The sequence below is a fragment of the Ranitomeya imitator genome, chromosome 1, assembly GCF_032444005.1.
Source record: "Ranitomeya imitator isolate aRanImi1 chromosome 1, aRanImi1.pri, whole genome shotgun sequence".
In the NCBI taxonomy this organism is placed as follows: Eukaryota; Metazoa; Chordata; class Amphibia; order Anura; family Dendrobatidae; genus Ranitomeya; species Ranitomeya imitator.
The window spans coordinates 37,107,477-37,121,949 of record NC_091282.1 but is presented as its reverse complement, the minus strand read 5'-3'; the positions used below and the strand labels follow the sequence as shown (position 1 = coordinate 37,121,949).

General features: G+C 43.8%; 1 protein-coding gene across 1 annotated transcript in view; it reads left to right on the top strand.

Annotated features, from left to right (window-relative positions):
• Positions 1-14,139, top strand: part of LOC138660475 (class I histocompatibility antigen, F10 alpha chain-like) — a 116,456-nt gene extending 102,317 nt beyond the window's left edge. The window contains exons 7-8 of the mRNA XM_069745984.1: positions 1,932-1,977; positions 10,770-14,139. Coding sequence (XP_069602085.1) covers positions 1,932-1,975 — 44 coding nt within the window. The 3' untranslated portion in view covers positions 1,976-1,977; positions 10,770-14,139. The remainder of the gene's footprint in view (positions 1-1,931; positions 1,978-10,769) is intronic.
• Positions 14,140-14,473: the final 334 nt, after the last annotated feature.

The following is a 14,473-nucleotide window of genomic DNA, read 5'->3' as shown; positions in this document are numbered from 1 at the left end:
GGGTCCCTGACCTGACTGCCTAGTATGAACACTTACCTCTGGCTAATAACATGGTAAAGCCGGCATTTATAGGAAGGTCGGAACCAAATGTGTTTGGATGTAATTAAAATCACAGCAAGGTGAACATTTGGTTCCGACCTTCCTATAAATGCAGGTTTTACCATGTTATTAGCCAGAGGTAAGTGTTCACACTAGATAGACAGGTCAGGGACCCATCCGATCCATGAGATTACCTTGACGATGGTGGATGGGCTCACATTTTTTGGCCAAATTTTGTGCTAAGCATCTGGTGTGTTTTTTCATAGATTTCACAAGCCATTATGCTATTCACATTTCATGTATCGCACATTCCCTTGCTTTAGTACAATTGACTGCAGACATTGATCTATTTGCTATATAAGTCTTTTTTGGTTATGCACCAGTTCAGACTAGTTCTCTGTTCAGTCAGTTTACCATTATCAGTTCCTGCAGTGTCAGTGTGCACACCTCATCTACCTCTCCTGTCCGCATCGGCTTCCTGCTACTGTGTGATCCTGTGTGCAGCGAGCGGCTGCTACATACAGTAGAGGGATCAGAATGCAGTTACACACTGACACTGTGTGTGCGTTCGACCCCTGTAGTGTCAGTGTGTGCAGGTCTGAGGATTGTAATAGCGAGGGTGGTCCGGTGCCCTGAGCTCTTGGCCACAGCAGTGGTGCACTGAGGACCCTTCTTTACATATCTAATAACACTGTTTTATATACAATGAAAGAAGTAAAATCTATAGCACAGGTCTTATTTTATAGGGGCTAAATCTCCTATATGAATGTATTAATGGGTCAATTAGAATTTTGAGGATGACAGACACTCTTGAAAGGGAAACGGTCACCAAGTGTTTGCTATGCCATCAGAGAGCAGCATAATGTAGGGGCAAAGACCCTGATTCCCACTTAATGGGCTGCTTGTTGTCATTTTGATAAAATTACTGTTTCATCCGTTGTAGATCTAGCAGTTCTCTCAATGCTGAGCTCTGTATAACCCCGCCCACACCACTGATTTGCAACTTTCTGCCTACGCACAGGGTACACAGAAAACTGCCAATGATTACAGAGTTTTACAGGTTATACAGAGCTCGTTACTTGTCTTATAGTGATAACTCCTAATGATAAGTGATTTTATCATAACTACAGCAAGCAGCGCAGTAAGTGACAGCGCGGGAATCAGGGTCTCTGTCTCATGCTATCAGATTAAGTGGCAAAACCCTGGTGGCAGATTTCTATTGAAGTGGATGAGGAGATAAAGTGCTGGGGTTGCATTCGATCGGGTCCCAGAAGATGCAGCGGGAGCTTTACATACTGCGGATGGCACGGACACAACTTCTGTCCCAGGGCCATCCCAGTAACTTAGGATATGCTCCCACGGTCAGTAAACCGTAATCCCATGTCCTTCTAGGCGTGCAGGGATGCCTCCGGCTTACCTGCGTAGACGGACATGTGGCGCGTCTTTAGAGACTGCAGCATGTCTATCTCACGGAGACGCTCAGTCTCCGCAAGATAAATTTCCCATCCAATGTATTGGGCGCAGTGATTCCGCACAGTTCAATGAACACATGCGGAATCACCTGCGTTCAAAAGCCAGCAGCGCTCTGGACGGAGCGGACATGTGCTGCCTTCAAAACGCTGCCAATTACTGACCGTGGGAATAAACCCTTAAGGTACGTCCTGATGTAGCAAGTTACACCCCACGAGGACAGACACTGGCGTCATTTTGTGCGTAAAAAGAAAACCAGACACATTTTCTAGAGACTGAAAATTGCTGCACATGAATGAAGAAAAACAAAAAACCAGTAAAGAGAAGGTTTCCCAGTGTTTCTCCACCTTCTACTCACATTTCATCTGTGACTTCTTATAAAACTCTGGGATTTTGCTATAAATCATTTCCTATTTTCACAGCTTCGGACACATCCTCTGACCCCAATAATCCGGCCAACGCCTAATGGTGAGTGCTGATGTCTTCTGTAAATGCTGCCGCCGTGCAATGAAGGGAGAATTAGGGTATGTGCACACGCTGCGGAATGGTGTGCGGATTTTTCCGCACTGATTTTGGTAAATCCGCTAGAAATCCGCACTGCGGATTTACTGCGGAATTACCGTGGTTTTTGTGCGGTTTTACACCTGCGGATTCCTATTGTGGAGCAGGTGTAAACCGCTGCGGAATCCGCACAAAGAATTCACATGCTGCGGAATAAACAATGCTGCATTTCCGTGCGTTTTTTTCCGCAGCATGTGCACTGCGGATTTTGTTTTCCAAAGGTTTACATGGTACTATAAACACATGGAAAACTGCTGTGAATCCGCAGCGGCCAATCCGATGCAGATCTGCAGCAAAATCCGCAGCGTGTGCACATACCCTTAGGAGAAACGTAATGGAGTAAAGAGGCAAGTAGGGAAGGGATTGTAAAGAAATTGTGGGGAATAAAAGTGAGTTTTGGCTTTTTTTCATATATACTGTATAGTGATCATTTATAACGTGATCGTCACTTACAAAAGGAGAATATAAATGCGGTATATTGCTGGTACATGGACGGTGCAGACTGGGGAGCAGACAGATTTCCTTTACAGCTGGTCAAACACTAAAAATGGAGAAAGGCAAAAACAATCAGTGCAGGAGAAGGTTCTCTGTTACAGCCTGGGAGAGACACCATCATTAATAATATTCAGTCCTCCCTTCTCTACTGGGAATATAGAGAATCTATCACCTTTTTGTCTGTCTTATTTGAGAGCAGAATAAAGTGAGTGCAGGGAACCTGATTCCATCCCTGGGTCACTGGGCTTCTTGCTGTAGTTTGATAACACGCTGTTTTATCTGCTGCAGATCTTCTAGTCCTCTCAGTGATGAGCTCCTGCTCTGTAGTTCTATATATTCTTTAGCTTAGTCCATCCTCGCCATACAGCTCTGATTGTCAGCTTTCTATGGGCCATAAGCTGTCAGTCAGTGGTGAGTTTAAAAGCAATAAACGTTGCACCATGATTTACAAGAATAATTATTCTAGAATATTGAAACTAGAAAATGGTTAAAAGAGTGCTATATAATGTATATGAAACATTCATTTGCAAAATTGCTATGAAAAATACAGTAAAAAGAGAAGGTATTTAAGCTCACATATATTGACCAATCTATGAGCTAACTGCCACATCAAGGCGTCCTTCAAAAATTGGGTCCCTGTCCTAATATGTCATCTCTGCTGGGGGCAGGAATGGACCAGCTAACTACTTAAAATCACCTGTAGCTGATGGAAGTGGGAGTGCATATGTCCAAAAAGGGTTTGATACAAATAGAGAAAAAGACCAGCACATCCAAGCTAGTGTGAACATGTGCCAACCAAAAAAGCATATAACTTTAAAAACTATAAAGGTTGCACCATTGTTTACCAAGAATCAGTACTCCAGAACATTGAAACTGCATTACTGCCATAGAAAATGGGGAAAAAAAGCGCTGTATAATATATATGAAATATTTATGTGCAAAATTGCTATGAAAAATACAGTAAAAAAGTAGGTACTTGGCCCATAGATTGGCCAATATAGGTGAGCTCAACTGCCATGTCAAGGCGTCCTTCAAAAGTTGGGTCATCTCATCATCATCCTTGCAGCTAAACCGAGGTCCACCTATGTAGTTTGGCCTCCTGGTTGTCTAATACTCTGATATTGATGAGCTATCCATAGGAAAAGTCATCAGTATCAGATTGGTGGGAGTCTTACATCCGGCTGCTGAAGTGTTTTATTAGTTGCTTTTCATAACAATCACACCAATTCAATAGCATAAAGTGATGGTAGTATAACTTGATTGACGTAGCGTGACAGTAGTGTCACAACGTTGTGGGTTTTAACCCTTCATCAAGCTTAAACCAGCAAGAACCAGATACGAAATTTAGTATGATATTTCTCAGCAGTGTGAGGGATGTGATTTCACTTTCAGCCACTGTAACATGGTCCGTATCATTATAAAGGGGTCTCATAATAGTGAAGAAAGGGTCCATTGTGGAGAGTTCTGGAGAATAAGGAGAACGGGAGAAGGTCTGAGCCTGATGGACACCTTGCAGCATGGAGATAATGAGGTTTATTTAATGAGATTTGAAAGACGGTGGATAAGGAATGATACAGTCTGTAAAGGTACCTTCACACTGAACGATATTGCTAGCGATCCGTGACGTTGCAGCGTCCTGGATAGCGATATCGTTCAGTTTGACAGGCAGCAGCGATCAGGATCCTGCTGTGATGTCGTTGGTCGCTGCAGAAAGTCCAGCACTTTATTTGGTCGCTGGACTCCCTGCAGACATCGCTGAATCGGCGTGTGTGACGCCGATCCAGCGATGTGTACACTGATAACCAGGGTAAACATCGGGTTACTAAGCGCAGGGCCGCGCTTAGTAACCCGATGTTTACCCTGGTTACCATCGTAAAAGTAAAAAAAACAAACAGTACATACTTACCTTCAGCTGTCTGTCCCCGGCGCTCTGCTTCTCTGCTCTGGCTGTGAGCGCCGGCCAGCCGGAAAGCAAAGCGGTGACGTCACCGCTCTGCTTTCCGGCCGCTGTGCTCACAGTCAGTGCAGGAAGCAAAGCGCCGGGGACAGACAGCGGAAGGTAAGTATGTAGTGGTTGTTTTTTTTTACTTTTACGATGGTAACCAGGGTAAACATCGGGTTACTAAGCGCGGCCCTGCGCTTAGTAACCCGATGTTTACCCTGGTTACCAGGGGACTTCGCATAGTTGGTCGCTGGAGAGCTGTCTGTGTGACAGCTCTCCAGCGACCAAACAGCGACGCTGCAGCGATCGACATCGTTGTCGGTATCGCTGCAGCGTCGCTGAGTGTGAAGGTACCTTAACTCTACTGACAAGTACGGATGTCCTCGCTGTATCCAAAGATGCTGTCTGAAAGATTAATCTTTGCTGTTGGGTGACATGGAGGCTGCTGTAAAAGCCCATGGGTTGTATCTACAAAGCAGTTGTTGACTGGGGCAGTGAGCTAAGGGGAAAATGGTCATTAGCCCTTGGGTCAGTACCAGAGAGGGAGGGAAAATGACAGAATCAGAGATGTGGTCAGGAAACTACCTTCCTTCGCCCCTGTGCTCCACTCTATGTCCGTGCTGTCAATACAGGACCTACTGTAGAGATAGCTGTCCTGTCTTTTCTGGGCAGTTCGCTCGCCGCTCAGCTCATGCTGCATATAATTACCCCGTTGAGAGCAGTTTCCCTTTATACTGGACTGTTCATTCACCTTACAGCCACACCTCCCTAGTCCTCCTCTCACCCAGCTTATGAATCCTCAGATACCTTCACAACAGAAGAGGCGACCTAGGGGCTCATACGTTTATAGCCTGGGAAGGGGGTAATACCCTTGGAGGTTCCCGGGCTATTAATATCAGCTCACAACTGTATAGTTAGACTTTACTGGCTATTAAAATGGGGGACCCTCAAAAAAAGACGGCATTTTATAGAACAAAACCAAGCAAATGAGTCAAAAATATTAGGCTTTGAATTTTTTAAATGAGGAAAAATGAACCAATGTCACGTGTCTGAGTGTCTGTGAACCTTTAGAATTAGCAAGGTGAAATTAGTCTGATGCTTTCAATCAATGGAATGCCAATCAGGTGTAAGTGGATGTCCTGTTTCAGCAATCTATCAAAGTCTGACAATCACATCATGTTTGTAGTAGTGTATCATGGCACAAACAAAGGATATTTCTGAGGACATCAGAAGAGTAGTTGTTGATGCTCATCAGGTTGGAAAAGGTTACAAAACATCTCTAATTAGTTTGGAATTCAACAAGCCACAGTCAGGCATATTGCACAGATGAAAGAAAATCACCCTCCCGGGAGTGTTTGATCAAAAATAATCACTCTAAAAGTAAGGCGTATTAATAGTCCACGATGTGACAAAGGAACCCAAGGTAAACTCTAAGCAACTAAAGGCTTCTCTCGCATTAGTCAATATTCATGAATCCACCATCAGGAGGACACTGAACAATAATGGTGTGTGGTGTGCATGGCAGGACTGCAAGTCATTTCTCTTCAAAATGAACATTGCTGTCTGCCTACAGTTTGCTAACGATCACCTGGACAAGCAAGAAGGCTAAAAGGAACAATGTTTTGTGGATGGACGAAACAAAATGAGAGCTTTTTGGTTTAAATGAGACACATTGGTTTGGAGAAAGAAATACCCTGCATTAGAGCATAAAAACCTCATACAATCTGTGAAACACAGTGGTGTCATGGTTTGGTCCAGTTTTGCTGCATCTAGGCCAGGATGGCGGCCATCACTGATGAAACTATAGAATTCAGAGGAAAATGTCACAACATCTATCCATGAGCTGAATATCAAAGGGAACGTCTGTCATCCTCCAAGATAATGAACCAAAGCACATAAGTCGTTCTACAGAATGGTTAAAGAAGAATAAAGTTTGAGTGAACAAGTCACAGTCCTGACCTTAGTCCTATAGTGGAAGTAGCAGAAGTGAACAGTTATGGGAGAAAACCCAAAGGTGAAGCTGTTCTGTAGAGAGAAATTAGCCACAATTCGTACAAGCCGATGTGCAGGACGAACCAACAATTACTGGACACATTTAGATGCAGTTATTGCTGCAAATTGTGAAACTCCAGATATTGAGAGCAAAGGTTCACAAACTTTTGATCATTTTCTTCAATAATAAAATTGCAAAATCTAATATTTTTGACTCATTTGTTTGGATTCTCTTCATCTACTGATAAAATCTGATGTAGTTTTAGGCAAAATTTATACAGAAATATGGAAAATTCTGAAGTGTTCACAAACATTTAAGCAAGACTGTATCTGCTGCTGGCAGGATGTCCAAGGGAGCACATTTCCCACCGCAGCTATCTGTCGGGGCTTGTGGACGATTCCCAGTGACATCCAGCTTATGGCTATAACTAGTGGTGAGCGAATATACTCGTTACTCGAGATTTCCCGAGCATGCTCAGGTGTCCTCCCGAGTATTTTTTAGTGCTCGGAAATTTCATTTTTATTGCCGCAGCTGAATGATTTACATCTGTTACCGAGAATAAGTACATGTGGGGATTCCCTAGCAAATAGGCAACCCCCAAATGTACTTATGCTGGCTAACAGATGTAAGTCATTCAGCTGCGGCAATAAAAACTAAATCTCCGAGCGCTAAAAAATACTCGGAGGAACTGTGCTAGAGAGGGGTTTTTTTCGTAAAAATTCAAAAATTTTCTCCATACTCTACTATATATCATGGTTGTACACTTTTTCCTACTTAGCAGTAATGAATTAATTAGATCTTGGGAAAACCCTCTTAATGTTAATATTTGCCTCTCAAGTTCCACGCCGTTAGATGAAGACCCTTCACCTACGGGTGGTGGAATGGACCTTGAGATAGTGGGTCTGGAATCATTTGCAGAATCCAGGGATCGCAAACTGACATTGCTCAAAGACATGAGAACCAAGGTCTTTTGGCCAGAAGGGTGCTTTTATAATCACCCTCGCTCTTTCTTCTCTTATCTTTTTGATCACCAATGGAATTAACATCATTGGCGGGAAGGCATAAGCTAGGTCGAACTTCCAAGGATACTGGAGCGAGTCTATCATGTCTGGATGATCCGCTGCGTTTAGGGAGGCAAACATTTGCACCTGTCTGTTTTTCTGGTCGCAAATAAATGTATTTGTGGAAGACCCCATATGTCTTCTATGCTTCTGAATATTTGAGGATTGAGAGTCCATTCTCCTTGCGCAGCGTGTGGCGACTGAGGAAGTCGGCTTTTAAATTCTCTACTCCTCTGATATGGAGAGCCGTAAGGGATAGAAGATTAACTTCCGCTAAATCGAAGATATTTGTCGCTGAAGACTTTAGACTTTCTGATCGCGTTCCGCCTTGACGATTTAAATATGCGACGACTGTCATGTTGTCCGACAGGATTCTTACCTGAGATCCTCGGAGCTGGGGAAGGAAAAATTTTAAAGCATGATTAACTGCTTTCAGTTCCTTCCAATTGGAGGACTGCTGAATCTCCACAGCATTCCAGCGACCTTGAGCTATATTCTGACCCAGATGGGCCCCCCACCCCTCTGGGCTTGCGTCAGTAGTAATTATTTAGAGGATTTTATCTTCCATGGGACTCCTGTGGACAAATGGTTTTTATCTAACCACCAGACCGATGAATTGAGCACCTCTTCTGAAAGGGCGGTTTTTGTATTCAAACGTCCTTGACAATGAAATTGCGCCAAAAGCATCTCATGTTGTAAGGCCCTAGTATTATATTGGGCCCATTGAACTGCAGGGATGCAGGAAGAGAGAGAGCCTAAGAGGGACATGGCACCCCTTAGTGACATTTGAGGATTAGCCCTTGCCATACTAACTTTCGTGATCATGGCCAACTTCTTGGATTCTGGTAAGAGACATCTCTGACTTAGAGTCCAAGATTAGACCCAGGAAGGACTGCAGGGTTTCTGGATGAAGTCTGGACTTCTTGAAATTCACGATCCAACCTAAAACCTGCAAAGATGAAATGGTATTAGCCAAGCGTTCTTTACATTGTGAGGCAGAATTTCCAACTATTAAAAAATCATCCAGGTAAGGTACGATTAGTGTATCCTGATGTCGCAGATAAGCCATCACCTCGAGCATAACTTTCGTGAAAACGCGAGAAGCCATTGAAAGGCCAAATGGCATAGCTGTAAATTGGAAGTGACAGATCCGGCCTCCTAGTTTGACTGCCACCCTGAGGTATTGTTGGTGTTCTGCATGAATGGGAAGATGGTAATACGCATCCTTCAAATCTAGACCTGTCATAAAACATCTAGGAAATAAAAGTTTAATAGTAGACCTGATTGATTCCATCTTAAAGGTGTGATCATATAAAATAGAATTTAATTTTCTAAGATTTATTATAGTACGGAATGAACCATCCGGTTTGGGAATCAGAACTAAAGGGGAATAAAATACCCTTCCTTCCTGATTCCTTAGTACTTCTATACGAAAATGTTTAGCCAAAAGGCTGAAAATGTCCAACTGGAGCACCTGCTGTTCTGGTGCTCTCAGAGATGTTACAATGAAAGTATCTTGTGGTGGTCGGAAGAATTCTAATCTTAGTCCTGATTTTATTAGGCGGAGGACCCACTGATTTGAAGTTATATGCTCCCATTGTCGGTGAAAAATTTTTAGTCTTTCTGGTACTTCCTTACTGACGGTGTCTACTGCATCTAGCTGTTTCAGAGTTACTAAGTAAGGCACCTTTCTGTTTTGTTTCCCAACTATCTCTTTGTGGTTCATACGGCCGCCTCCTGTTAAATGGCCGTCTTCTAAACGCTCTTCTATAAGAAGGAAGAAACTGTTTAGGAAAACCCTTCCTTCTTTCTCCTGCTTTATTGAGTAGGTCATCAAGAACCTTACCAAACAAGAACTCACCCTGGCACGGAATTGTACATAGTCTAGATTTGGACTGTACATCCCCTTTCCATCCCTTGAGCCAGAGACCTCGACGGGCCACGTTCACTAGGCCAGCTGATCTAACTGCCAGACGCAGAGAATCGGCTGATGCGTCAGCCAAGAATGCTGCAGCACTTCTAATCAACGGAATTGCTTGTAGGATCCTTTCTCTCGTCACCTTGCCTTTGACCTGTTGCTTTAGCTGGTCTATCCACACTAACAGTGACCTCACTGTGCATGTGCTCGATATGGCAGGCTTAAAGGAAACCTTTCACCCCCCTCAGGTGTTTGTAACTGAAAGAGCCATCTTGTGCCGCACTAATGCTGCATTCTGACAAGGTGGCTCTTTTAGTTATGCTCCCTGCACACGCTGAAATAAACGCTCATAAAATGTGCCCCCTCATACCGTGAAATGGTCCCGGGGGTGGGTCTTTCCCTCCTAATCAGACGCAACACAGCCGTCACTCCAGGCCTGTGCGCCGCCTCCTCTTGCGTCATTAGCGTCCCTGGCACCTGCACTGTAAGTTCGAAGGGCAGCGCAACTGCGCATGCCCGGAAAAAATACTTACAGCGCAGGCGCTGGGAACGCTAATGAAGTAAGAGGAGGTGGCGCCCGGCGCGCACAGGCCTGGAGTGACGGCTGTGCTGCGTCTGATTAGGGGGGAAAGACCCGCCCCCGGTACCATTTCACGGTATGAGTGTGCGCACTCCGACCACATCCGGTTCGGCGTGGCAGAGCGCACTTACCCGTGAGATGCTGCCGCTGCCGCCTCCCATGCCGGCCGATCCGCACAACTAGCGCTCCCCTCCATAGGCCGGGCTGGCTGCCCGGAACCTGCCAGAAAAGTCGAGGGAGGAGGCTGCATGCAGTGGCTCCCCCGCCGCTGCTACTGATGCCACAGCCCCTGCTGTTCGCATGGAAACCACACAGGCGGGTGCACAGCTCAGGATACTCCATGTAGATATTCCAGGGTTTCCAATAGGAACAGGAAACCAACTGAGGAGAGGGGGACCGCCCTTTTGTCTCTGTAGGTTTCCTGTTCCTATGGGCGGGTCCCTCTCTCAAAGTGGGTGCTGTCGTGGCGAAGGGTAAAAAATCTATAGTCACATAATTATCTCTATATATAATTGTACAGTCGTTGCTCAGAGGCGTTGTGTCCTTTACACAATATGTCGCCTCTCACTTTCTGGCGTAGAAAAGCTCATGTAGTGACATACATATATTATTGGTACTTTCCCATTATAGAAGGTGATGGAGCATTTAGGACATTATTAGACCGGTGTAATGATCTCTAATGAGAACGGTTTGTACTTTTGTCATTACAGAGCCGGACGAGAGACGTCTTCTGCCTCGATCCTTGTGGACTGAAGAATCTCCCATTTATCTGTCATTGCTTCATTTCATTGTGTGTGATTGTACAGGAACCGGCTGTATACAATAATCTCATTATTATTTAGTCTAATCCTGGAATAAAATGACCACTTAGAAGAAAACAATTACAAAGCAGAATAGTGAGGCCTCCGGCTGGGTCCTGGTAATGGTGGTCACATTTTCTCGGACATTACAGGAAGCTTTTGGGTGAAGTCTTTACATATTTGTGTATCTTAGGCTGGTTTCACACTTGCGTTTAAAAACGCAGCGTTTTAAACGCAAACGCATTTGGTGAAAAAACGCGTTTAAACGCTGCATTTTTTAGGCGCATGCGTTTTTGCATGTTTTAACGCAAACGCAGCGTTTTGACGCAATTAAACACGTTTTTTCCTGCGTTTGCGTTTTTGAAACGCATGATGAGAAGTGTGTGACAGCTGCCAATCATCAAAATCAACTAGAAAACCCACTATAAACAAATACCTAGGGTTAGGGTTAGGATCCCTAGTAACCCTAGGGATCCTAACCCTAACACAAACTCTAACCCTAAAACACAAACTCTAACCCTAACACAAACTCTAACCCTAACACAAACTCTAACCCTAACCCTAAAACACAAACTCTAACCCTAGCCCTAACCCTAGGGATCCATTCCTAACCCTAACCCTAAGGGATCCTAACCCTAACCCTTAGGGTTAGGGTTAGGATCCCTTAGGGTTAGGGTTGGGGGGTGGCTTATAAGTGTGTATTCTTGTGTTTTTCTATAAAAACGCATGCAAACGCATGTGCTTAAAAACGCATGCGTTTACATAGACATCAATAGTTTTTTGTTTTGGCGCAAAAAAAACGCATGTGTTTTTTTGCGGCAAAAAAACGCCACAAAAATTACATGTTGCATTTCTACAACACAACGCATGCAGAGAAAAAACGCATGCGTTGTCAAAACGCATGCAAAAAACACATGCGTTTTTAATGTTAAGTATTGGGGGAAAAAACGCATGCGTTTTTTGCGCAAAAACGCAAAAAAAACACAAATGTGAAACCAGCCTTACACAGTTATTCTCATTAATGGCGCATTATACTGGGGACGGGATGCTTGTATATGACATTATGTCGCTTTATTTCATGCTTTTTTACATTCGCTATAACATTTTCTGGAAGGATTTAGGATTCATTTTCTAGTAGCTTCAGTTTTGTTCTGATTTGGGTGATATTTTTCTATTTGTACGATTTGATATCAGAACAGGAAACATCGGAGAACAGAGCAAATGTTGTATTATACCGGAGGGGTCATTATCCGTTCTTACATGTTACACAGGGAAATGTCTGCTGGGAACAGATTAAAAAATCGTTCTTCATCCTCCTGACTCTCGAGGTTCCATGTAAGGCCTCCTTCACATGTCCGTGTTTGTCATTTCATTCTTCCTTTATCCATACCGGAAACACATGGCTGGCAAACTGATCCAAAACGTGGTGACACCGGTACTGTTATTCCAGTACTGATTTCATACGGGCGTGTAAAGGGGCCTTAGATGGCACTGCAGAGCGCTCACCGTTATCAGCTCCGCACTGCAGAGCGCTCACCGTTATCGGCTCCGCACTGATCACTCATCAGGGTAATAACGCCGTCTGCATCATCTGATCCCAGCGGGAAGAGGATGGGGGTTGAGTTATTATAAGGAGAATGTATAGGAATGAGTTTAATACAAACAGAAAAACTGACCAGCACATCCCAACTAGTGTGATCAGGTGCCAGCTAACACAACAAGTAAGAAACTGCAAGCTGCACTCTGGATTGTTTAGAATGGTAAATCTAGAAAATTGGAATTGCATTATGGCCATAGAAAATAGGTAAGTGCTATATTCCGTATATATGGCATTTTGGGAAATATATACATAATATAGCACTTACCTATTTTCTATGGAAGTAATGCAGTTCCAATTTTCTACATTTACCATTCTAAACAATCCAGAGTGCAGCTTTGTATTTTCTTATTAGGGATGAGTTTCATAGAGAAACTAGTGGTACGACTGTATATCACAAGTGCAACAATAAGGCCGGGGTCACACTAGACCGTAATACGGCCGAGTGCAATGCGATAAAAAAATCGCATTGCACTCGGACCAATGTTAACATATGGTGCCGCTCCCAGCAGCCGACTTTTTGTCGGCCGTTTTCCTCGGTCAGCATGCTGCGATTGTCACGGACCGAGGAAAACTCTCGGCTCACTCGCACCCATATAAGCCTATGGGTGCGAGTGAGACAGCGCACACCACTGGGATAACATCTGAGTGATGTGCGCTATAAGCGGACCCCAGCAATGGAGGAGATGGAGAAATTCATTTCTCCGCCTCCTCCGCAGCTGTGCTCCGATCCTCCCTGTGCGAGAGAATCGGAGCACAGACGCATGACACTCGGCTCCTGCTCTGCTGTGAGCAGGAGCCGTGTCATTAGCATATCGCATCCGATGATCTCGCATCGGATGCAATACGCTCGTGTGACCCCGGCCTAATAATGATACCGGTATTGTAGTGATCCGATGTACAAACACCGAGAGATCCAGCTCTGACGCCTCGTGCAGATTAGCGTGGACGAGCACTGTGACTGCGCTGACATGAACCCAATGATCGTCCAGACTAATCTGCATGTGGCTTCAGAGCTGGATTTCTCAGCGCTGGCACATCGGAGCACTACTAGACAGGCGTCATATTTAGGCTGCCGTCACACTAGCAGTATTTGGTCAGTATTTTACATCAGTATTTCTCAGCCAAAACCAGGAGTGGGTGATAAATGCAGAAGTGGTGCATATGTTTCTATTATACTTTTCCTCTAATTGTTCCACTCCTGGTTTTGGCTACAAATACTGATGTAAAATACTGCTAGCGTGATGGCAGCCTTATTGTCGTAGTGGGATCTATACAGCTGGACCACTAGACTCAGTAGTAAAATCTTCCTGTCAGGTTCCCTTTAAGAGCACCTGATCATTTTGCCAGAAGTGGATAAAGCGATTGTAACAATGATTTAGTAAGAAAAATGTTTATGGATCAGAATATGCTAATTTTATACTAATGACCGGGCTCCTGACTGAATGTGAGGCAATGAGCCCCAAGAGATTATATAACACCACAAAATATCATCCAGATTAATAGACAGAAATCAGATGGACACATAATCCCGGGATTTTTTGCTCCAGGACATTTGTTTTTTTTTGTATAAAAATGGGAATAATTATAATAAATATAAGTGCCTCTATTATGTGGAGCTGATATAAATGTATGTTACAGTATTTCCGGATCACTGATCTATAAATAAAGGACATTTACACCAATGTCACAATCGTTTTTTTCTGTTACTTTTATTGTGGAATTTAATAAAATGTTTCCCATTCTATTATAATTACAAAACGCTATTGGGGATAAGAAACTTACTGGGGAGTTTATATCTAGAAATATAACACCTTCCGGGCAGTCACGTTACTTTTTACATAACTTTATTTTTCCGTCAGTCTGGTCGTATGAGGAATATTACAGGAGTTGTAGTTTTAGATTTCATTTTTCCTTCGCTTAGTGTGGGATAAAGATGAACTGGTAACTTGTTCTGTGAGATTGTTTTTTTTCCAGATTTTATTGGGTTTAATAAACTGTTGTCATTTTATGCCCC